Below are 26,570 nucleotides of genomic sequence, written 5' to 3' on the forward strand. Positions count from 1 at the left end.
AATTCAGCTGCAAAGTAAATTTAATGGAGCTGTTTCTTTGAGCCAGTAAAGCTGTAGCCTTCACTTAAATAAGCAATGTCTATTTGGAGCGAAATATGTATGAAAATGAAACATACTGTTCATTCAAAATATAAGCAGCAGCCCAATTCATAGTTGTTCAAATAAAACACTTTTTATTTCAAGGAAATTTATTTATAACCAGTCACTTTCCAAAAAGTATTTGAGATGATTCCTTTTTATCTGCATTTGAATCCATTTTCCAGGGCCAAATAAAATGAGCTATTTGTCGTAAGCCAAGTAACTCCATAAAATTTAAAGGCATTAAATAAAATTCAGGAGCATTAGACCATACCTGGTTTGTTCTCTCCCCTAATCTTTCTTCTGCTGCTCCACAGTTCTTCCTCTCACAGCCCAGCTCTCTCTCTCCCCAGCCCCACACTGAACAATACAGCATTCACCCCCAGCTTTGCATCGTACCATTATAAAAATAAAGCCCCCTCCCCAAGATTATATTTTCCCAGAATTTGTAACTTTTTAAATTATCTTTTCCTGGAAGTAATCTATTGCTCCTGGAGTTTGGATACTGCTGGCTGATGATTGAATGCCTACTCTTTTGACAGGCAAAGAAGGACAAAGTTGAGAGAGACATGAATTAATTAGAAATAACATGTACATGGTGATGGCAGTGGTTTAACTACAAGAGCAGGAGTTGACACAGTGTTTAATTGGCAACTTCAGGGAACGCTTATAGACATTTTAGGCTCCATCAATGTACAAAGTAATGAAATGTTTTAGAAAAACATTTAAATATCTATACAAGAACACGGGCTTTTTACATATTGCTTTAATTGCTTTTATTCACCCTGAGTGGCTGTTTGTTTTTTAAGTTTTGTTCTTATTTAAGACTTAAGGCATGAGGCTTCCTGAGCATTGTTTTATCTCCTTTTGTATTCTGAGGTTCGGGTGTTAGAACATCTCTGATCTCATCTGGACAGGGCCAGCTTTATATTATCTTTGAATAATTTACATTCATACGATTTCATCAGATCATGTACCTGTGTCAGCTTTGCCTGGGATATGTAATAACTTACTTTTCTTAAGATCATGAAAAAATGTATATTTGTTTTGATAGGAAGAGTTTAGAGTATGTTTATTTCCATAAAATGGCAATGGAAACTTAGTAAACGAACATGTACTTGGTCTAAACATCTCCTTTTAGCATTTTACAGATGTATTCTTTCATCTTCTCTCAGAAAGTCCATAATCTGGATGTTAATTTTATTTTTATTTGATTGGCATCTTCACTGAAGGTGTTTTTTAAAGACATGAGCATCAACTGGTAAAGAAAGCTTATGTGCCCAAGTATTTGTCGGGAAATTTAAAAGAGAAATTTCATAATTTGTCAAGGAACTACCCAGAAGGATTTAATTAGAACCAAAAAATAAATAAAAAAATAAATAAATAAAAATAAATAAATAAAATAATAAAAGCCTTTGTGTAACACATGATGTATTTCAAAAGTAAATCTACTTTTAGTGCTTGTTCCTGAAATTTGCTATTGACAGTTTCGTCAAATCGGCTATAGTTATGGAAGTCTTAGCTTCTTGAAGTACTGCCCTCTAATAGCAGTTATGGTATTATTATATGGGATAAGTAGCAAATAGTAGCATCCAAGTTGCTTCTTAATAGCCTCCGTAAAAAACTTCATTACCCCATTCATAGGGAAGAAGAAGGATGTAATAATAAATCACCAGTATTTTTACAGGCTCCTGAGTAGGGAGGTAAGGTGACCATTTGGGGTTTCCCCAAAGCAGAGCTAATAAATAGAATGGTATTTACATAAGCACTGAAGACAGTCAGCATGGCCGGTTCGTCTTTTGTTTTGGGGTATCACAACTGGCCCAGGCATGATGCCAGATTTCTTTATTTTCTTAAAATATAGATTAAACCTTGGTTGTATTTGATGTGAGAGAACCCGTAATGAGAGAGGAAACAGGTCTTCTGACGAGTGCAGACAGAAGGAGCATAATCTGTGCATACAAAGCGATGAAGCAGTTCAGAGAAATCTACCAGTCCCTTTCCTCTACTATTTCCTGATCTGGCAGAATGTCCTACTGTTCATCTCAGGATCAGAGTTTGAGAGCCATATTGAGTATAGGTTTAAAAAATAATGCATTTTATTTTCGCATGGAAGATACAGTGATACAGACTGTGGGTTTGGAAGCCAAAGAAATTAATGCTCTTACTTAAAGTATGTCAAGTTTAATGATCTAATAAAATAGCATGCAAAAAAAAATGCTTGGTGAGAGTGGGCACTCGATAAGTATTTCATGCCCCCTCCTACTTTGCTGTTAATAATGGGTTGTTAGAAGCACTAGAAGGAAAGTACAAAACTGAGATTTCACTTCTCAAAGCCAAATTAGCTTCTTACCTCAACCGACAAATTCTGAAGTCGAAATGAGTCATAATAAGGATTAGTCAGGGAAGCTTGAATTGAACCTATTTCTCCTGCATGTGTGACTCCTTATCAGTCTCCTACTACTTATAATTGCTGGATTCACTTTCTGAAATTAGCAGAGGGGAAAGCAAAGTAAAGACAGAAACCTAGCCCCTTGCATTTTTTCTTCCCTGCCTAGAATGGCAGGGTAAGAATAGGACTATAAAAATATAGTATTTAATGATTATTATTAGAGGAAATGCAGAAATAAAACTATGAAGGAGTGAAGATAGATTCTAGCAGATTGTTGTGAGGTTAAAGATATTTGAAGAGGTCCTTTTGTCTTCAGTTTCTCCTATCTTTTAAACACTGCAATCTGGCTTCTGAAGTTAGAAGTCCCTAAAAGCCTTGTTACCAGTAGTCTGAGTGCCTAGCTCATAGTTATGAGAGAGAGTGTGTGTGTGTGTGTGTGTGTATGTGTGTGTGTGTGTGTGTGTGTGTCTGTCTGTATGTGTGTCTGGGAGGTAGTCTTTAATCTATTTCAGGTCAGTTTTCCTGAAGGAAGGGTTAAATCAACTGGTTGAGCTGATGATTTTACTCTCCTGTGGTGATATTTTATTTATATGTTAAAATGCTTGGAAAGTGATTAATTTGTCAGGGGAACATCGTGTTCCTGTAAATTTGCTGAATATGTAATAAAATTGCCATAACACGGATGGGGAAAATGAAGATTTTTTTTAAAACCAAAATAGCCAAAGGGTCTTCCTGTATTTCCATCAGTTTATATTTACTTGAATTTCTCCCTTTAAAAACAACAGCTTTGAAAGACTCCTTGCTTGAAGTTAAGGGAGACATCTGAGCTGGTGAGGTTTAAAAAAAAAAATAGTTGGGGGAGGAAGGTAATGGAAGAAGAGAGATGGAATGGTGGATTCTGCTGCCTGTTCTCTCTCCCTGGACCAACAATGACTGATACATCCATTAAATTTCAACCCAGGCTGATTGACTGAGTGGATTTATATAAATTAAAAAATACAGGTCATATACCTTTTCTGATAGACTGTAAATGAGAAATAGGAATTCCTTTAAACCTCAAAGGAGGAAATCCATAGGCGAGGCTTTCGAGTCAATAAAGCACTACGGCATCAACTCTTCTTGCTGTGTTTGTACAATAAGTTTTAGTTAATAGACAAATATTATACCAGCCTTCCCCCTGACTTTTTCCAGCAAGAGGTAATTTGTAAACGAATCCACACAGTGTTGAAGATTTTCCAGCTTTTGTTGCAGTTTGAACTTGTGCTTTCCAGATGGGAAGGAGGCAGAAATCATCCCTTGCTCCGTTTTCTTGGTGTAACAACTGAAAATGGCATTAGTTCAGGAACAATGACTTTTATTCACAGTCATTCTCTCAGCGCCATGTCCATTTGTCCATTGGAATGAGCCACTTATCATGCTTCCAGGTTTTTCCTCTTTCAACATCAAGCGTTATGAAAGGAAAATTCCATTTTTTCCTGGCCCTCCATGACAGGCAGGCTGAAGACTGTGGTCATTTGGATTAAAAACATATCCATCACCACCAGCCGGCAGGTTATTATGATGTCTCCTTTGAATATATGAATTTCTTACGCTGCCTGTTGGAAGTCTAAGAACGTCAACTTTTTAGATAAATAATTATCCCATTGGTGACGTACAGCATACTGTTGCCATATTTCTCACTTCTGCAGCATTCTTGCCCTTATCACCCACGACATAAATCTTTGGCTTTCACATTTAATGAAACGACTAGGGTGACAACCCCCTGTACTCAGTATAGTTAACCAATCATACGCCGTCATTTGACTATCATTATTTGGGTTTTTTGCGGCAGGTATTTTAGTAGACTGTTTAGTTTAAATTTGACAGCACATTTGATACAGCAGTGCAGGTAAATACGCAGATCACCTTATTTATGTGCTACCTATGACCTCAGCATGCAGCCTTCAGCTTTGTGAGGTTCCATGGATAGAAAGATGGATAAATGAATAAAGTTTCCAACGTCAGTCAGTGTTATTATCGGAGTCTGATAATCTGTCAGCTGAATTTTGGAGAGTGGGGAGAAATATGGACATGTGGGGGAAGCCTAGGACAGGAGTGACCATTTCTCAAGAGACCCATTTTTGCTAAACCTCAGTTCCCTGAATCACCAGAATCTCTGGTTCTTTAGGAATGGAAGAGAGGTATCACTCCATCTCTCCTATAGAGGTTTCTGAAGTGATGAAACCAAATTCCTTACTCCATTTCCCATTTCTTGGATCTCCCCACCATCCAAGTTTATTTCTCACTGTGGACCCTAGTTTCCTTGTCTGTAAAATTCGTGCCTATAACTGACCATCAGTTACTGTGAGTTTTATGATTTTCCAGTAAACAAATAGGCCTAGATGTGAGTGTGGAGTTCACATGCAGACATAGATGCTCCAGAAGGAGTCCTGAAATCCTATACATCTTAACTAGTTAGCTACTAGGTAAGAGTGACTGAGTGTTTTATGAGATGGACAGCACTAATTGTTCCCTTTTCCTGTTTTCCCACAATATTCCTTCCTGGACTTCGGATAAGAACAAGAACTGATCCTGCCCTGTCTGTTTGCCTTCTGGAAGATGGAAAGATGAGCTGTCGTAGGGCAGCCTTGCCTTAGCAGCAAACAGAGGAGGCAGGGACTTGGGTTTCTGAGGGTGCGGCTCAGCGGCTGCTGAGACTGAGAACCATTATGACGAATGCTGTGCGTGGTTGATGTAACTCCAGAGAGACATTTCCCATGGTTCTTGCATGAAGACTATGCCTCTAGTGATAGGAATCACTTTTTTTTTTTCCCCCAGAAGCGGTCATAATAGCTTTATCTACACTCTCTTGTCTTGTTCTTGTGGTGAGTGGCTAAGATGGTCCAATGTAGTTAAGCAGTTTCAGACGTTACCTCTAACTTGATTTTCCCCCAGACCTGTGTTAAATTAGTTGTTATCCATGGGGAATCTGATTGGCGGAATCGGGGCGGGGGATCGAACCTCATTATTTTCTTGCATAACTTCCATGCAGCCTTCATTCTTAGCATGGTATGTTGACCTCTGAAACACATCACATTTTCCTTGGAAAAACTTCATTATTATTTAGCGCCCACATCATTCTTGGCACATAGTAGATACTCACTAAAGTTTGTGAACTGATACTTTTTTTTTTAAACATCTTTATTGGAGTATAATTGCTTTACACTGGTGTGTTAGTTTCTGCTGTATAACAAAGTGAATCAGCCATACCTATACATATATCCCCCTATCTCCTCCCTCTTGCATCTGCCTCCCATCCTCTCTATCCCACCCCTCTAGGTGGTCACAAAGCACCGAGCTGATCTCCCTGTGCTATGCGGCTGCTTCCCACTAGCTATCTGTTTTACATTTGGTAGTGGATATATGTCCATGCCACTCTCTCACTTTGTCACAGCTTCCGCTTCCCCCTCCCCGTGTCCTCAAGTCCATTTTCTACGTCTGCGTCTTTATTCCTGTCCTGCCCCTAGGTTCATCAGAACCTTTTTTTTTTTTAGATTCCATATATATGTGTTAGCATACGGTGTTTGTTTTTAGATACTCACTAAAGTTTGTGAACTGATTCATTTAAAGCTTTGCTATAAACAACTAGCATCACCTCTTAATCTCAGGTGCTAAGAAGTTAAGGAGCTCATTTTGGGTGACGGTGTGAGCTAATGTTGGTGAAAAATCAGTAAAAGTCAGAATGCATTATCAAAGTGTTTAAACAAATGTAACTCACAGCAAATCCCCAAAGTTGAATAAATTTTTTGTGGAAAGCCCAGGTAAGTATGGATTTATATTTCAAAACTGGGTGCAGATTTATGTTCAGATTTATTCCAAAAATTAAAATATTTTGTCCCACAGATTTATAGTAGCACTTTGGATCTGCATAACACTTTAAACTTTTCAGAGGTTTTCGTATTTATTTTCTGTTTTGGGTCTCAACATTCCTGTGCATTAGATAGTGTGGGCATTAATTAGTACCTGTACTTTAATTATTAGATAACTGAGACATAGCAAATTAATTAATGTATATTAATTATATGTATTGATACAGTTAATTAATGACAAAAGCTAATTGGCCAGGAAGTTCTACCTGGTATCTAGCTCCAGTTTTCCATGCTGTGAAATAAGTTAGTTTCTCCTTATTAGAAGGCTCTAAACCTGTCTCAATTAAATAATAATCATCCTTTTTATGGTATAATAATATAAATAATCTAGTATTTTCTAAGTTGCTAGTGATTTTGACTTTTCAACATTATTATCCTTTGTTCTTAGACATTTAAGGGAATGAGCTACTTTATTTTCTTTTTGTTGTATCTTGGTCCCATCTTTGGTATTGTGGGTTCAAATAGTTATCACAGATAGAGCGTAGCACTTAACTGAGTATACAGTTGTTTAAGAAAATTAAAGCATTGAAAAATAAAATCCTTAGAAGATAGTAGTTATAGGTGTGATGACAGTTGGCATATTTAATTGGCTGCTATAAAGTATTGTTATTAAATCTTTGCAGTTCAGCATTTTGTAGCTCAGAGGATAGAATTTAGATATAGAAAATTCAAGTTCAAGTTCCGGTTCTGTCACAGTTCTGTTTCCTCATCTGTAAAATGGAGAAAACACTTGTCTCACTTTCTGTCTTGAGAATCAGTGTGTGACTGTAACTCCTTTTCTCACTGTTAAAAAGAAAAAGAAAAAAAATCCCGATATCTTCTTGGGATATATGCAGTCATATCAATGTTTCTTAAGAACATTATCTTGAGAATTCACCATACTCTTTGAGAAGTGGCAGAATGGAGGACCATCTATGCCATCAGCTTCATGTCCTTGACTAACTGGTGTCTGGTGTCAGAGGTTTGGTATTTCAAGTTATGTCCCACACTTGTAAGCCAGACATAGAAAATTATTGTGATGAGGTTTATAACAAGGTTTATAAAGAATAATGATGGCTATAGTTGACATAATGCCTTGCAGTTCATTCATTTATTCATTCAACAAACGTCTATTAAGTGACAAATTCAAGTAGCTAATATGAGTTCAGCATAGTACAAAGTGCTGAGGATACAAAGTCAAATAGGCTGTAGCCCATGTCTTCAAGGAAAATGTTAATTAAAAAAAACCTTTTTTGACATAATTGTAGACTCACAATCAGTTGTATGAAATAATGCAGAGAAATGCGGTACTCTTCACCCAGTTTCTTTCAGTGGTAACCACTTGCATAATTATAGTATACAATATCACAACCAGGAAATTGACATTGATAGAGTCCACCGACCTTAGAACTTACAAGTTGCACATGCGTTTGTGCTTGTGTGTGTGAGTTCGTGTGTTCAGTTCTGTTACTGTATGTGTAGATTCCTCTGTCCAGCGCCACAGTCAAGATCAAGAACAGTTCCATCATAAGGTGTTCATTTGTTTTGATATTATACTTTATAAGAAATTATACTTCGTCAAAGGAATTTCAGGTTGACCGATGCTCATGTATTATTTATGGATCACTGGGGGTGCAAAAACTTCTTTTGATGATGCTTATAATATCTATCTCCTCTTTTTCTCATTTTCTTTGCTACCATCTTACTGCAGGCTTTTCTCATCATTTATCTTGCTGGATAGAATAGCTTCCTAGTTGGGCTTTAAACACTGTGAGTTCAGAGGTCTGGTCTATTTTATCAGGTTCTATGCCTGAAACATGATAGGGATGAATGAGTGAGTACATGGGCAGTGCTGCACTCAAAAGTGTGTTTAAAGAAGGCACAAATCGGGTTATGTCTTTTCTCCTTAGAAATCTTCAGTAACTTCCCATCTACAAAATAACATCTAATCTGCATACTATAGTATTTCAAACCTTCCACAGTGTGGCCCCAAACTACTTCCTGAACCCATAGCAAATTCCAGATCCCCTATAGCGTTCTGCAAAACTAACCCCTCCTTCATTCTCTGAGCCTCCCCTGCATTCGCCCACTTCTGGGTCATCCTCCTTCATCCTAAAATGGCCTTTCTCATTCTTTGCTCATTGATACCTTTCTGAACTCAGTGGCACCTTTGCAAATAATTTTTATTCAGTCTTCCTATACTATGAGATACAGTTCCCATTTAACAGATTCAGCAACTGAGGTTTGTAGATAACATGTCAGCGCCCACAGTTAGTTGGCACTAACTAAGTAATAACAATGTTGGTGAACTCAAAGCTGGGGCATCTAATTAAAACTCTTATAATCATTTCCTAGTTCACCCTGTAGGTTGTTTTGTTTTGTTTAAATCAAATCTCTTAGCAGGTTTACTTTGACCTAAGGAGATATAAAAATAGCTTTTCTGTGTTTATTGCTGTATCTCAGAGATTCTCAAGATTGTGTGAAGAACACTCTAATGTAGAAAATTTGTGCCCCAGTGTTTAAAGTTCACCGATTTTTGCGGATGTGAATTTATGGTTTCTTCCTTCATTCACCAGCCCGGGCACACGAAAGACAGTGTGTTAAGTGCGGTTGTAGAAATAGGCTCACGGAATTATGGGAATATCTAGGGAAAGAGGTGTCAGGAAAGACTCGCTGGACATGTGATAACTCAGTTGAGGTTTTACTAATGGATAGGAAATGGCTTATTGTTAGGGGGACAGGGAAAGCGAGATGCATTCCAGAGAGAAGGGAAAGCTGGTTGGTAGGAGGAATTACAAGCTGGCAAGCATTGTATATATACGAGGTACAAGGCGGGGAGAAGTGATATTTGGGGTCAGAGAGGATGGCCAGCCAGTGAGGGCAAGGTCCGGACTCCTTGGCTAAGGGGCTTGGTTGTCGACCTGTAGAGTGTTGTGGAGCCATTGAAAGAGAGAGATTGTAAGCTTGGCTAGATTTGTCTTCAGGAATGTGCACAGTTTTATTATTCTGCAGAATCCTCTTTTCAGGAAAACATGAATTAGCTATATAATCATGTCATCTCTCCTTAGCGAAGTACTGAATGCTGTAACCTTCATGTGTATGAAAGTTAAAGGAGGGAAAGAAATGTGCTCTGTGATTTATTTCCTTTCCTGCTAAGGAACACCATCCCGTCTTCCTGCTTGAGAAGCAGCTGGTACATTGGTGATGAAATAATTTTTAAGTTGATTGAAGTTACTCTGCAAGTTTTCTTTCCTGGAAGCTCCTTTAGAATTATACATTTCTTTTGAAATGTACCAACTGAGGTTTTATATATTGTACTTTTCCCCTGACACATTTTTATTGGGTTCATACTGACATCTAAATCGTATTTTTAAAAATCAGGTGATTCTCCTCTTTTTCCGATTTCCATGTTTTAAAATCCTGTTTCCGTATTCTGTCTCCCATAATATCTACATCCTTATTCCAAACACAAAACCGAAGCAAACCAAAAAAGTTTAAAAGCCCACCGTGCATTACTTACAGTGACACGTGACCACATCGCTGCTCACGTATTGCCTATTTACTAAAGCCACTCTATCATGCGCCATGTTTAGATGAAGAAAATGAGGAATGGAGTCAGGTTTGCTTTCTTTACTTCCCGAATGTGCACATGGAGGCACGGAATTATTTGGTGTTTACAGTAACACATATTTCATGTTTTTAAAAACAGATACAGAGGGGCGTTTATCATTCAGATCAGTAGAACATTATGCACTATGGGCCTCATCTTGATTTCATCCTTTGTCCCGTTAATAGGTTAGAAAAAGGTCTGGCCTCAGAGGTGGAAAGCTGGAATTTGGACTGAGTTCTGCCTCTAATTCTGGGTGTCCTTGAATAAGTCATCTGTCTCTCTTCCCTGATCCCCTGGGTCCTTGTGTGTAAATCAGAAGTACAGCTAGATGTCGATGAAGAGTTTTCTAGGTCTGGCTATTTAAGACCTGGTACAAGGCATAGGAATCGATAGAAACTTCTAGTAATATAAAGTTATTATGTTTAACTTTTTTGGGGAGAGGCCGCATCGAGTGGCTTGTGGAATCTTAGTTCCCTGACCAGGGATTGAACCCAGGCCCTCAGCAGTGAGAGTACAGAGTCCTAATCACTGGACTGCCAGGGAACTCCCATTATGTTTAAACTTATTGTTCAAAATTTTCTCTTTAGATCAATTTTATCAATAAAATTCACATATAACAAAACACATATTTTCCATGCATGGTTAGATGAGTTTTGACAAAAGTGATCCATATAACACATAAAAAATATGGCTTAGACATAAGTATAAACAATGTAGAAAGTGTTAGGGCTTCCCTGGTGGTGCAGTGGTTGAGAGTCCGCCTGCCTTTGCAGTGGACACGGGTTCGTGCCCCGGTCCGGGAAGATCCCACATGCCGCGGAGCGGCTGGGCCCGTGAGCCATGGCCGCTGAGCCTGCGCGTCCAGAGCCTGTGCTCCGCAGCGGGAGAGGCCACAACAGTGAGAGGCCTGCGTACTGCAAAAAAAAAAAAGTGTTAGTGGGAAAGATTTCCTTAATGTCCCCCTTTAGCCATTCCCCACCCCTTGGTCCAGACAACCACTGGTGATTTCTGTCCCTACACATCAGTTTTGCCTGTTTTAGATCTTCACATAAACAGAATCTTGGAGTAAACACTCTTTTGTATCTACCTAGTTATTGCTCACCAGAGTATCTCTGATATTGTATGTGGACGATCACAGTTTGTTTCATTTTTATTGTTGACCAGGATATATATATATACACACACACACATATATATACACACACACACAAACGTATATACATACATATGTATAATTTTATAATTCCATTATATGATAACAATTTGTTTTTCTATTCATCAGTGATGGACATTTGATTTGTTTTCAGCTTAGGGCCATTGAATAAGCGATGATACACATTTGTGTATCATTCTTTTTGTGGACATATGTTTTCATTCTTAGTAAATATCTAAGAGTGAATTGTTGTGACGTAGTAAGTATCCGTTTAATTTCATAAGAAACTTCCAAACTGTTTTTCTAAAAATGTTGGACCATTTTATACCCTGCCAGCAATGTATGCGAGTTCTGGTTGCACCACACCCTCACCAGCATTTGGTGTTGTCAGTGTTGGGAACGTTAGCCATTTTTAGGAGTGTGAAGAAAACAAAATTTTCTCTTTAATTTGCAGTTGTAATAGAAACTCTAAAAATTATGCAGTACAAATTACTGTGTATGATTTAGGGATATCAGAATTAGCATATTGCTTAATGAATATTGAAAATATTAAGTGTTATTTTATATTTTACCATTTTTAGAATCTCTAATCACTGATTTGTGTGTATGACACCCACTGATGTTTCTATAGCACATGTGTATATATATATGCTCATGTGTGTGTATAAGCATATTTATTCTCATCTCCAGTTTTCTTGTTTGTTACAATGTCCTGAACGACTTATCTTCTTTCATAATCTACCATGTCTCTTAAAAAGCAGCCTCTTATTTTTGCTAATAGTTGAAAATATCTGTCTACCTAGTTAGAGGATTATATCAGTAAAATGAGAGATTCTTTCCTGAAAATGTACATCTTTATATAACAGATTTAGGATTATTAAAATTGGGTATAAAGATACTACCAGTTCGGTGATGGACTTTACAAGTTAAAGTCTTTTCTACAAAAAAATGTATTTATGGGTGATGATCATGTCTATCGTGAAAATAAATATTTTGATCATAACCTCTCCAGTGACTTACTGACATTGAGGGGTTGATATCCTGTAACCCAGCTAGTGTTCTATGTGACTGGGCTAGAGATCAAAAGGGTAATTCTTCTAATGTTCATAGAAGAATTAGGTAGTAAGCTAGTTGACTAAACGTGTAATCAACACTTCTCATCCTAGGATTCAAACAATGGCTTTTCTCATTTTGTAATGTATGCCTGTGGATCTTTATGTACTATTGCCTTTAGAGATAACAAATTTTCACAGAGTTATAAAGCAATGAAATACACTTAGCAGTAAATCTTTACTGAGTGTAGTTTAATCTTTCTCTGATGCAGAAAGCACTTTATAATTTTATAGCCCCACAGCTTCATTATTGTGAATGCCAGTTATTATATTGGCTAAGAGCAGAAGTGATGTTGAATCAAAACTATGTGCTAATAGAATCTCGGACTGGGAGAGATGGATGTGTGTTTACCTATATACATCCCTTTATTTTAAATTATATATGATTTTTTTCCATTCTCATTTCCTCCTAGGTTTCCCCCCAGCTTCCCCTCCCCGCCCCTGCCCAGTCTTCTCTACTTTTTCTGAATTTATACATCACTCTCAGTTTCCTTAACAAAAATACAGTTTCAGGCTTTCTCTATGTGAAAACCATGACAAAGTGATTTTATAGCCAGTTCTGAAAGTGACTGAACTTGACAATTGTATTTTATGACAACCTCTGCTTTCATGTCCCCGGCCTACTTTTATATCAGCATTTTTTTTTATCCCAAATATGAACAGTTTCATATCTCTGCATTGGTTGAAAACAAATCCCTTTGCCAGGAAGACATTTTAATGGAGAAGAGTATGCTTCACTTAAGTCACCAGAGCCTTTACGCCTTAACTCTGTAATATTCAATTTCTCACTCACCAAGAACCAAAGCCTTTTTTTTTTTTTTTTGGTGGTGGTTTGTGTTCCTAGGGGTTGGGGAAGAATTAGTATTATGGAACTAAACCAGATTAGGGGGGAATGTGAATTAGATTTGGTAACAGATGGTGCTGTGGAAATTAAAGGTTCTTTGCGAATGGAAGCGACAGCAGCTTGTTTCTGTTCTCTCAGTCTCTCCGTTCGTGCACTTGATAGACGGGTATAAATCACAACAATCCCGTCTTGACAGCCAATTTCGAGAATTTGATCTGGTTAAAGACATGACTTTCGTGCTCCACTCCCCAAAACCTGCTTCTACTTTATTTTTATGCAGCACCTTGTCATATTTAGAAAAGCAGACTCACCTGCCTCTCCTTAATGAAATTTTTCATAATTACAGTTTTAGCTCTTTAGTGTTAATTAATTTTCCATTCAGCCTGAATTTTCATAATATCTCTGAGGGATTTTTCCTTCTCTTTATTTCCCCACCGTTTTTACTCATGCCTGTGCTTTTGTTGTTTCTAAAGATGCTTTTCACTGTCAGAAGTTCTTATCAGAGGCACTATCTGAGGATCCTAATTACCAAAATCATCATTTGGAAAGAGAAAGGCTTTCATGGGAAGTAGTAAAGTTATCAAATCAGAAAAAATTTTAGAGGTATTGGAAGCAGTCACCCAAAGAGCAGTTATTTCAACAGAATTGCATGGAAAGGTGAGTGACAAGGCTTTTTTTTTTTTTCTTTTTGGCTGATAAGAGCTGCAGAAATGTCTGCTCCATCAGCTGAAATAAACCCCACCAAGTAAATCATGTGACCACAACGTGGCCGAACTGGTTTGCGTCTGTGTTGACCTGGTGAGGATCTAGGAAATGTGAATTAAAGTTCAGAGAATCTAAGTGAGAGACTAGAAATTCCGAACACACTGGGTGGACTCTTTACAGCCAGGCCCTCAGGTCTGACCAGCTCGGGAGAAAAGAACTAAAGCTGCCTCTGACACATCCACGTGGCATTTGGGTACACAACCTATCAAGGAAAAGGAAATAGAAGAGAGGAGGGAAAAAAGTCACTCCAGAAACAAAGATTCTTTGAGCGAGCAACTAACAGTCGGTAGAAATGAAGCTTCCTACTGGCAGTCAAATCAAATGTAGTAACAACTCAAGGACTCCCCGCTGCTTGCTGACAGCGTGGTGTCACACACTGGGACAAACATTCACTTAAACACTGATTGCAGAGAATTGCCCATTCCGCCAACGCCTCCCACCAAAAACGTAATGAGCAAAAAGAGAGCCATTTCTAGGAAAAAACCAAGAGTTCTGCTCCCTGGATCCCACCAGATGATCATGGCACTATTTGGCCTTTGGTCACCCGCTGGGAAGGATTCCTCAGTTGACTGTAGTTGCTGTGGTTGCATTGTTATGTAGCAGGTTGTTGGCTACGTACTTTTTCTTTCTCCTGAAGCACGTACATGCGCGTATGCGCGCGTGCACACGCGTGGGCACACACACACACACACACGTGCACTGCCCTAACCGTGAAGCTTGGCTAAGTGCAGTAGCAGCCAAGGAAACAAAAGGAAGTTCGGGAAGTGTGCTTTCATGCAGTAGCCCTTGCTCTCAGTCTCATCTGAGTCACAAGCCAGCGTGGGTTTTATTTGAGTAAAATCTTGGGTTGGCCAAAAAGTTCGTTCGGGTTTTTTCAGGCCAACCCAGTATAATTGTGTTTTTTTAACGGCAGCAGTTATTTTAGAAAGCACGTGGGCTCATCCTGCCATGTGACAAGGCAGGATGAGGGTCAGAGTGCGGTAGAGGCCTGCCTCCAGTCACACAGCACTGAGACCCCAGCTGGAACCACAGCGCTCCTCCCTCTAGAGCTGCAAGAAGACACAGTTTGCTGAGAAATGAAGGAGAAGGCAGACAAGGTGTGGGAACCCTGGTGTCCTACTTTTTTTTCTTTTTCTGCGGTACGCGGGCCTCTCACTGTTGTGGCCTCTCCCGTTGCGGAGCACAGGCTCCGGACGCGCAGGCTCAGCGGCCATGGCTCACGGGCCCAGCCGCTCCGCGGCATGTGGGATCTTCCCGGACCCGGGCACGAACCCGTGTGCCCTGCATCGGCAGGCGGACTCTCAACCACTGCGCCACCAGGGAAGCCCTGTCCTACTCAGAATTGAGACTAAGATTCAGAAATTTTTCTCTGCACGTTTATCTTTGGACCTTTGAATGACAAACCACAAGCGAATCCTTCCGATCTGAAATCCTGGCCTCTCGGTGGCTTCTATTGTCTTCTCTGGATGGTGTCTCACTGCTGAATAATCTCTTTTACAAAACCCATAATGCTGCAGAACAAATCCTTCGTCATTTCCATGGCTTGAATTAAATACATGCGTATATATATGTTATTTTTCATTGCCCGCAAGTAGTGGCTTGGGTGTTTTAGCTTCACCTTCTCTTCAGGCAACTAGCTCAATGAAATGTTTTCTTATAAAGGAAGAAGACAGAGGAAGGAGTCTTAGGATTAATAATTAGCTGATTTCCCCTCCCCCACACCTCCCCCCAACTCTCCTACTTCAGCTGAACAACACCTAATACCAACAGAATATCATGGTAACCTCTGCTATCATAGATCACCCCCAGACCAGCTGCTTTTGCATCCAGATGTTAACTACTGCAAACTAAGCTATTAAGTTAAAAGTATAAATATAGTTTAACCACTGTCCAACAGGGGAAGATGTGGTTTATTATCTGGTGGTACTATAAATCTCCCTCTAACATAGAAATGTTCCAAAATGCTCGAAGCATTTTATTTATGCTTATTTATTTCAACAGTGATTCCTCCTCAGCATCTCAGCTTTCTCCCCACTGTGATTCACCCAGTTTCCGGGAGTGTTTCAGAGTTCCACTCCAGAGGAACTGGCCTGTCTCTATGGAGGCAGCTGGCTTATTGGTCATTGTAATTGCTTTTGCAAAACATTTTCTTAATGAGTAATGTGTGACATCAGTATTATGATCTCAATATCCTTACATCAACTCTTGATAGCATTCTTATTTCCTCTTCCAGCGTAGCAAAGAGAATAGGAAAGGGAGATTCAGGCAGCCTGAGTTTTCATTGACCTGGATTTGATTTGTGAACTCCATCACTGGAGTGTGTGTGTAAAGCATCTATATTCGATTTTTAATTTGTAAAGATCAGTGCATAGACTTTCTATGAGTTGAATGTCTGTTTATTTCTCCTTTAGCGAGATGCCTTTAGAAGGTCTTCGTTTAGCTGTCAGTCCCCCCGCTGTTGTGTCGGCTTTTTCTCTTCCGTGTGCTCCTTGACTGCTTGAAAACAGAGTTGTCTGAACACAAGCAAACTTTATTGATCCATATTTCTGTTTGAAAGACCAGAGATTTGTAGAAGGAGGAGACTGTTTCTTTTCTCTAGAAAGCTTACTGCAGAGGAGGTCTGCTCATGGCATAGTAAATCTCTAAGACTGAATAAATGTTACATTCAGCATATATCCTAAGCTTCATTTTGATGATTTATCTTAGGTAGTTTTTTTACCCCATACTAACCTTTTTTTTCTGGCAGGGTCCCCACCTTGTGCCCAGGGCTGTTTCACTCTACCCTGGAGATAGTGATCCGGTCAACACCTGGACATATCCTACATCAAGATGTAGAGCACGTGATTCTAAAGCCCTTCTGGGCCTCTGGCTTTTGGTCCCAGGGGAGTAACTTGTGTGAGGAAAGAACGCTCCTTAGGGATTGGAGATAAAATGCTTTTTTTGCATCCCCTGTGCATCTGAGTTGCTGACTAGACAGTTCTTGACGTTGTCTTCTAATATCCATAGGTGTCCTGGACTTGGGCAGGTGTGAGGATATAGTTAATTAAGCTGCATTAAGGCAAATATACACACTTGTTAAAACACTTAATTTGCCTCAGTAATATTGATTACATGACAGAAGTTTGTTTAAACTGAATGGTATTTTTTTCCCCTACTGCTACAGTCCTTGCATGCAATCTGTGTAATAGCTAATAGCCATCATCAGTTAAATATCATGTTAGTTGTAAAGTAATGTCATAAGAATTGATTTGGACTTGGCAGTGGAGGAGAGCTCTCTCTTCAAAGCCAATGTAGGTGATTAGCCAGAGTTTTAAGCAGAATCATGGTTCATATAAACTGTGTATATTTTATAGACTTATAGCTGCTCTATATTACGTGAGAGCCCATTATATTAAAGAAAAGCTCAGACAGTTAATTATGCAAAACATCATGTATGCAATTACCCAGTATTATTATGCATTTAACAGTCTTATTGATTTGCCAGTAGCTCGCTTACTGTATTTAGAGCTATAAACAAGGGATGCGCACCCCCAGATTGACATAGGTCCAAGAAAACAAGCTAAGGAAGAATTACACTAGTAAACACTCCTGCATCAGATCAAATCCTTCAATACAGAAACTGTCAACAACTGTAATTGTGATATCACAGGACCATTTCTTTTCCCATTAATAAAGTTTATCAACCAGGAAGCATCAGAAATCACCTGGTAATGCAAACTGAAGCAATTACAATTGCCAACATCTAAAATAGTCTGGATAACTTAACAAGGCGCTGGGCAGTGGCCTCTGGCTGGAATGGCACAGTAAGAAAGGATGCAGGCACTTTCTAACCCGTACCCTTAGAACACCCCCAGTGTGAACAGTGCACTTCTCTTTGCTGAAAAGGAATGGAATCCATTTCCCTTCCTTTGTTTTAGGGACAACAGCAGGAGGAGAGGCACAAGGTTTTATAGGTCTTTCTCTATATCCGATTGGATGGCCAACCATCCCGGGTTGTCTGGACTAAGGAAGTCCCAGGACATGAGATTTCAGTGATTAAATCAGGATAGTCGACCAACCTAATTTCAGAGCAGAATTGAACACTGGAGCCCTAAAAGCAGATAGGGTTTCAGCAAGGTCCTTCCTGGTCATGGTTTAGCCCTAGGTATGAAATTATATTCCTGGGGTGCTTTCAACGACTGGCCAGAAATGAGTTCCAAGTGTCCTGTTTTTATTTGTCCTAAACTTCTTTGCTTAGTGTAGCACACGTGGCCCTTGACAGAACTGGGAAAGCGTTCAGCTTACATAGAGGCTCCGATTTGTTACTTGAAGGAGCTGGTCCCTGCTTCCCACACAACTTAGCTACATCTCTTGTCAACAACTCAAGCATCAGCTTTGTGGGGAGCTGTTTGCTTACTCTGGTTCTTGACAGAGTAAGTTGCAAAGAGTCTTTTAGACTATACGCACAAGTTATTTGTTCAAAGAATCAAGAAGCGGCATCACTAAATCACTGTGATCATGTTATGCAGACCTCTGTTCCATTAGATGGGCCTCCACGTTTATTAAAGAAGACCTAAAATAATATCTAAGTGTGTGTGCATATGTGTGCATGTGTTTTAATCTTTCTGGCGTGTGGGTCAGGATTTACAATTCCTTCTTTACAATTAATGGTCTCCTTCTGTTAGGTTAACCAGGCAGACCTGAAGATATTTCTTATTAAAAGAAAAAATCCTCTCTCTTCCTTCCCCAACTAAGCCAGTGTACCTTAATGCAATGATGATATGTTAGACCCAGCAGTTGTCAAAGCAGCGTATTACTGTGATGCCATAATGACACCCTGTCTCTGTAAAGTAGTCATGTTTTCTCAAATCACACGTTGCACCGTTGATTTCTGACATGACACTTCATTCGGTTGCTTTCTCTTTCTTCAGCATCACCATTCTTTGACAATAGCAGCTGGTGCCCATTTTGTTACTAAGTGATTCACATTTTGCCACTTTACGAGAGTGCAATTAGTTGAAGCAGGAGAGAAAAAAAAAAAAAGCTCATTGTAAAGTGGCGTGCTTGGAGTTGTAACTCAGACTGCCAGCGGGGCTGCTGGGGTCATGAGCTTTGAAGCCTGGGCCTCGGGGAGCCGCTGCCTTAGTCTCGGAGGTTTTCTTCTAAAAGCATTAAAACAAAACCCAAAACCTGTAGGCTAATAAAAGCTTCTTATTTTTTGAGACAAAAATACTTAAATATTCAATCTGGTGATTTCGGCAGGTAGAAAAACCGACCAATCCTTATAGCTTCCTTCCTATTTTGGATAGGTTAAGTTATGAGCAGTAGGACTTTTGATAACCTTCCTTTCCAGCCCTGAAGTTCTCTGATTCAGTGAGAGAACTAAGGATTCTGTCTTCTTATTTCTCTCTCTCTCTCTCTTCTCATATTTGTAAACTCGCAGGTTTGCTGGTTCCGTTGTTGTTATGTAAAAATTTGAGATATAAATTGATAAAGTGTTTGGAATTTATAATGATGATGGGTACCTTTTCTGGCCCTTAAGGATGATAAGGAAGAAAATTAACTAGTGAGTTGTTGAGTTGTCACTTATTTAGCCTATTTAGGTGTCTGTCACTGAAATCGGTATAATAAAATTTCAAAACAATCTTGCCTTGGTGTTAAAATCAGGAAGGCCAAAGAAGACCTGGTGCATTGATGCACCACTTTTTTTAGGAGGGAAATAAAGTAGCAAATGAACTCAGGTTTGGTATAAAATTCAAAAGGTGAAATGCAGCTGCGTATTACGAACTTTTATTGGGTTGGCCAAAACGTTCGTTCGGGTTTAGGTGAAACTAAAAGACACATTTTTAACTTTCACGAAGAACTGTTGAACAACGTATTCACTAACCGAACGAACGTTTTGGCCAACCCAATAGTTTGGTGAAAGGATTAATAATATTTAATCATATATAAGCCTATGGAACGTAGGCTTAAGTCCCTTCTGGGAAATGTAGACCACTCTGGACACTTACACATTGCCCAGAAATTCACAGCAATTCACTCACAGTCACACATTTACCTGGATCTAGGTAGCCTCTCTGAAAACAAGCTTGATAATTATAATATAAATGGAATATTAACTTACAGATTATCTTGTTTTCCCCTCCAGCAGCAACTTTAATTGATTCTTATTCTTTTTGTCTGTCACTTTCTCCCTATACATGAACACCTGTACGTACAATTAATCAACTGTCAAAAATTACATTTTTAAATAGTCCAGCAACCAAGAAGCTTTATTTGCCTGATCATGAGTATCTAACACCAAAGATAAATTTTACTCTTGCTAACCCTTAGGGAAGGCTGGGCAAGAAGTTCCTATGTTGAAGCAGGATCATCAGAATTTATATATAAATGTATATATATATGTATATATGTATAATATATATAATAGAACATATATAGAATATATATAGAATACAGAAGACTATACCTCAAACTGTATTGAAAATACTTTCTAAAGCACTGCAATGTCTCTGGCCTCTGAAAGGCTGTTATATCCCTCAAATTTAGTTTCTTATATGGAAAATAAACGTTATTCTTGACATGGTTATTTCTCCCTCCAGTTTATTCTCAGGGTGTCCACTCAGAGAAGATGTTCAGAAAGTTGCTTCTCTTTTTCCCTTGTGTCTCCCATCATTTCTCTTAAAATAAAAAAATAAAAACAACTCTACGTAGCCTTTAAAATAAATATTTCCCACATTTTTCCAACACATGTTATTTCTATTCGTAATTCTTAACTAAATTTAGCTTTTTATTAATCCAACGTGACCTAAAATTTCTGCGTTAACAGCACAATGTGGAATTGGTCTTACTCTCTTTGGCTCCGGATAAAGCCATCATCTTGAAAATGGCTCTTTCTGACAAAAAGGTGTTCTTTTGAAATAAAGTCTTATTCACTACATTCCTCTTAGAGTTAATGTGAATTTTAGTGCCTCTAATTTTAGGTTGAAGTGAAGTCTAGAATAAAACCCACCAGCTGACAATTGAATTTATAGATAGTTGTGAATATCTCAGGCTTCAATAATAGAGCTGTAGAATTTCAGAGACAGAGAGGGGGAGAATTAAGACCCACTGTAGTTTTAGGGTATAATGTAATGGTATCTAGGAAACGTTCAGTGTAATGAGTTAAGCAGTAATTAGGAGACAACTGTGTTCTTTCAGAGTCTGTTTTGGTGTCCCTCCGGACCCTGGGGAGGGTGACTCAACAGGGTAGCCTTGTAGCCAGCGTGGTGGCTTCTTCAGCCACTTTTCCACTCATGGGTGAGTGTGAATGTCATAGAGCCTCTGTGTGTGCCAGCACTACCCCTCTTTGCTTGGCTATTTCAAAAACATGAGTGAACACCTTGAAAAACTCTCTGTTGGCTTCAGGACATTTCCGCACTGGACTTTGGAGTCAGCCCTGAGTTGAAATCCCGACTCTAACACTTCCAAACTGTATGACTTTCAGGAAATTGTTTGATGTCTGAGGCTCTGTTTCCTAAAGAGTAATACCTCCCTCATAAGGTTGTCTTGGGGATTAAATGAGGTAATATTTGTAAAGTACTCAGGTCAACGCCTGACATGTAGTAAGCACCTGATAAATGGCAACTCTATTATTATTTCCACTGGGCAAAAAGCTATTCATTAAGGAAGCAGTTCATGTCTGAGAAGAAACATGTAAAACCTACAGCACTGATCCAGCATGTTCACTTTCCTTTACAGCTACAATGGCCAGACTTGTGTAGGAGAAGAGATTGCCCCTGTCCAAAGGCTTCCCTGACCACTTGAACTTCCTGAATTTTCTTGCTTCCATCCAGATTATTGCAAAGTTAGGGGCTGAGAATTTCGAGGAGACAGCTGGCTGGAGACACCCAATTTTTCAAAGACCTTAACAACATGCATTTGACACATAAACATTTGGTGACTTTGCAAATAACCCTTCCATAAATAGGAGGGTGATTCCTCGCCTTGTTTCTCAGTCAAGAGTTCTGCACATTTTAGAAGTCCATGAGAAAAAGCCCGAGGGAAAGAAAATTGGGATAAAACTGAACAGAGACAATCCAAGAAAAGAGAGAGAGAGAAAAGAGGGCCCAGGGAAAGGGTGGTCAGTTTTGTGATCAAGCAGCTCAGAGCAACTCTCCTTGGGAAAAAGAAAAAATGATTAAGAAATGGTGCCTCGCAGGCAGATGGCGAAAGAGTTAATTGTCATGGCTGTGAGAAGTTCAGTGCCAGAGAGAGGAAAGGGGAGCAACTGTGTTTTAGTACCCTAATAACTTCTAACTGTAGTCTAAGATCATAATGTATGTGCGAGCAGTCCAGTAATTATAAGGTAATAAGTGAAGTGGTAGAGTAAGTGCTTTAAATTAAAAGGAATTTGCAGGGCTGCTGTAAGTCAGTGCCGACCCGCTTTCTTTCAAACGTTGACTTGAGGAAAAGTGCTTAGCCCAGGGTGCAAGCTGGGAGACAAGGAGAGCGATCTATTAATTACAGAGCTCATTAACAGTGACGGGACAAGGCAGCAGATGCGGGAGGGGGCGTACGCCTGGTTCAGGCTGGAGGGGGATATTTTTTCTTTCTTGAAAAAGAAAGCTCTTGAGGAAAGGACAACCCAAGTGGGTGGGCAAAAGCAAGAAGATATTTTTGTGGATTTCTCCTTCCTGTTTGCTCTCTTCACATCCTGAGTTTGCTTTACTTTAGAAAGCAGCACAGAACTTCCGATGGGAAATCTGCTAGGTAAGAGGCAAACTCTTGCTCTGGACGCTTTGCTTTTGAGACCGCCTTCTCGGAACCGTTCAGTGAACATTCCCTGATAGGAAATAACCATATTTCCCTTCGTTTGAAAGTAGCAGAACAGCGGGGGAAGGGGGCACCCGGAGGAGAGCATGAAATTTGTGATAAAATATCATTAGATTTATAGTGAAAGAGATAATTGCATCCCTTCGGTTATCCTGTGACTACTCCCCCAAATTCGAGTGAATGACCATTACCCTGTGGGATTCCCATAAATCACCTTTCCACCCGGAAGCAAGTATCTAAGTTTGTTTCTCAACTGTCACCTCTCCTTTCTATAGTGGGCTCTCAGAAGGTTCCTAGAGACTTGGCTAAAAGGGGTTTTGCACTATGGCGAACCAGAAAGAAAATGGGACCAATTATATCTTTTCATCTAATTACCTCTTCAGAAATTTAATCACCTACGGGTCTGACAAAGTAAGAGGGGCAGTCTGTTTCTTCTAGATAAGAGAGAGAGTTGGTTAGATTAGATGCTTCATCATATTTCCTTTTAGGAGGTATGATGTTAAAAGACCAAAGGAAGGGGAGAAAAAGAGGCCATCGCAAATCTCATTTTTTCAGGGCAAAATTTGATACATCCTTACTTTGCTGAATATGAAGTATCAGGTTTATGGATTCACAGGTGTACTGAAGGCTCAAATGGCTTTTAGTGATTCCTCTCCAACAGTGGCAAATCGCACATGCAGACACGGACACCTGTAAACACATGTACATGTTTATTAATCAGTGCTGGTGATCATTTCACTGTTTTGTGGGCTCTAGGAAATAATCCTTAAATATTGGCTAGCATTTTATCCTTGATGTCTTTCTGTATCGCTAAATGTCTAGGAAATAGAGCAATTTAATTAAAGAGGCAATGTGATTGAGGATATATTCCCTGTGTGTCTTAGATCAATAAAAGACACAGTTATGCTTATGGAAGCGTGCTGACAAACAGTAATTACAGAGCTGAGGAATCATCTGTTCGGCCTTGACAATAAAAGTTTAGTTCTGCTCATAATAAAATGACTGCAACATCAGAAAATGGAAGAGAAAAGTAGAGTGAGGATAAGGGTAATTTTAGAAGTGATATGGACTTTACAAATTACTCCTCTTCCATGGATACATTTAGAATCTAGAGAGTTGATTTAGATACTGACAGTGGTTCTCCAAGAGAAAGGTACAATGAAAGGAACTGGATCAGTTAGAGCTTTTGTTGATGGCCTGTCTGGGCACTTTGATGTAACCCTGTCACGCCCTTATGCTGATTGCCTTGTTGTAGAACAAGAGATATTGACTAGAGAATGATGTGTAGTCCTTGGCTCTTAGGCAGCACTCTCAAAGAGCAATGTCTAACGTATGAATTCTTCTCTTTTTTTTTTTCTCCTTTCGATCTTTTTTTGCACTTTCTCTATTTTTTCACCTTCTCTTTGTTTCTACCTATTTTGGTATCTCTGTTTGACACTCTCTCCTCTTTCTCTCTCTGTTTGCACCTCCCTAAACCTCAGGCTTCTCTGCAGAATGTCAAACAAAGATCGACACATTGATTCCAGCTGTTCGTCCTTCATCAAGACGGAACCCTCCAGCCCGGCCTCCCTGACGGACAGCGTCAACCACCACAGCCCAGGTGGCTCTTCAGACGCCAGCGGGAGCTACAGTTCAACCATGAATGGCCATCAGAACGGACTTGACTCGCCACCTCTCTACCCTTCTGCTCCTATCCTAGGAGGTAGTGGGCCTGTCCGGAAACTGTACGATGACTGCTCCAGCACCATTGTTGAAGACCCCCAGACCAAGTGCGAATACATGCTCAACTCGATGCCCAAGAGACTGTGTTTAGTGTGCGGTGACATCGCGTCTGGGTACCACTATGGGGTAGCATCCTGTGAAGCCTGCAAGGCATTCTTCAAGAGGACAATTCAAGGTGAGTGAGGGTTGCACCTGGCGATACCCACCCTCCTCCAGCCTCATGTGATGGTTGGTTGGTTGGTTTTCGTGGTTCTAGTCCTTGTTAGTCAAGTTGTGCTTTTTTTTTTTTTTGCGGTACGCGGACCTCTCACTGTTGTGGCCTCTCCCGTCGCGGAGCACAGGGTCCGGACGCGCAGGCTCAGCGGCCATGGCTCATGGGCCCAGCCGCTCCGCGGCATGTGGGATCTTCCCGGACCTGGGCACGAACCTGTGTGCCCTGCATCGGCAGGCAGACTCCCAACCACGGCACCACCAGGGAACCCAAGTTGTGCATTCTTAATTCTATCCTGAGTACAAAATAGAAATAGGTTGAAATTGATAGTGGAGGATTTGTAGAATAGACTCCACCCCCCCACCCCCATATGTTCCCTATCAATTCCACGTTTACTATCAAGCTCTAAAGATGGAATGATAATAAGCTTTGGGTGGAGCTTAAAAGAACACAGCTGTTATTAGAGCAGTGGGGGTCTGGATAGCAACTGAACCGATGCGCACTGGATAAATAGTGCTTTTACCTCTTCTGTTCTTCGTATGGCTAAAATGATAAATACTTTAGACCAGTGGTTTTCAAACTAGAGTGTGCATCAAACCCGCCTGGAGCGCATGTGAAAATGCAGATCACCCACTCCCAGAGCTTCTGATTCATTACACCTGTCTCAGGTAGGGGGTCTGAGAATTTATATTTCTAACAAATTTTCAGATGATGCCGATGTTGCTGGTCCAGGAACTACACTTTTGAGAATCACTTCTCTAAACAAATTTAATTTTCTACGCCCTTCCTTCTTTTCCTGTGGTTGGATGTACTTTCCCCACCTTTTTAATAAATGTGTATGAAAAAGCTTCCAAACTGTACCAAAATATAAAATATGCCTCCAACATATGTAAGACATACCCAAACGTTTATAGATCTCCGGATTTATAAATAACAATATTATTTCCCACTGAAAAATGTAGAAAAACATGACTAAAATTTGTATGTGACCCTTTAATAGGAGTCTACAAATACAAAACTCAGCTCCTTTTCAAAGCTATAGATAATTACAGAAAATTATTTTTCACTTGTTTAGATCCTTTGTGATACACTTTTGAAGAAAATAGAGGAAGGAAAGAATCATTGTTTATTGAGGATCCCCAGCACACCAGTGATTCTATTCTGCTCTGCTCCGTGGTTTACAAAGCGTATCTTCTGGGAATGTCCTGGCGGTCCAGTGGTTAGGACTCCACGCTTTCACTGCTGAGGGCCTGGGTTCACTCTCTAGTTGGGGAACTGAGATTCCACAAACCACGTAGCATGGCCAAAACAAAAATACCCAAAATGTATCCTCTTAACCAGTTATAGAGATAAGTGCGTTTTCCCTCATGTCAGTGGTTCTCAACCTTGCAGGCTCACTGGAGTCACCTGGAGACATAAAAAAGAAATACTGATGCCTAGGCTCATACCCCCAAATTCAGAATTAATTGGCCTTGGGTGCAGCCAGGGCAAGCGGGGATTTATGAAAGCTTCCTAGTTAATGCTTCATCTAAAGCCGAGGTTAAGAACCACTGCACCCTACCGTGCTGTGTTCTGTGACAGTGCTTCTGAAGGTGTGGCCGCTATCAGTATCACCAGGGAATTTGTTAGAAATGCAGATTCCCATCCTTCATCCCAGATTACCTCCGTCAGAATCCTTGGGGGAGGGCCCAGCAATTTGTGCTTTGCCAAGCCCTCCAGGTAACTGATGCTCACCCTAGTTTGAGAACCACAGCTCTGTTACCGTGTTGCTGCTGATTTACCGCTGACAACTCTTCTTTGTCATCTACTGGTCCCTTGTTGGACATAACTGAAATCAGTTTAATAATTGTGTGACACGCTTACTGGCTTTTAAAGTGCAAAGGGGATGATGTGTGTTAAACTCTACTCCTTCTAAATGTTTTAACAAAAGGTGATTCTGAACCCCTTTATGAGCACAGAGAGTAATCTTCTACTCTTTCCTTTCAAGAGCATGTGGGCAGGCA

General features: G+C 39.8%; 1 protein-coding gene across 8 annotated transcripts in view; it reads left to right on the forward strand.

Annotated features, from left to right (window-relative positions):
• ESRRG (estrogen related receptor gamma) overlaps positions 1 to 26,570 on the forward strand; it is a 638,184-nt gene that overhangs the window by 441,795 nt on the left and 169,819 nt on the right. For all 8 annotated transcript variants that reach the window (XM_024739209.1, XM_024739208.1, XM_024739213.1 and 5 more), the window contains one exon: positions 24,116 to 24,531. In XM_024739209.1, the coding sequence (XP_024594977.1) occupies positions 24,129 to 24,531 (403 nt within the window). In that variant the 5' untranslated portion in view covers positions 24,116 to 24,128. The remainder of the gene's footprint in view (positions 1 to 24,115; positions 24,532 to 26,570) is intronic.

Source organism: Neophocaena asiaeorientalis, unplaced genomic scaffold (genome assembly GCF_003031525.2).
Source record: "Neophocaena asiaeorientalis asiaeorientalis breed wild unplaced genomic scaffold, Neophocaena_asiaeorientalis_V1.1 scaffold477, whole genome shotgun sequence".
NCBI lineage: Eukaryota > Metazoa > Chordata > Mammalia > Artiodactyla > Phocoenidae > Neophocaena > Neophocaena asiaeorientalis.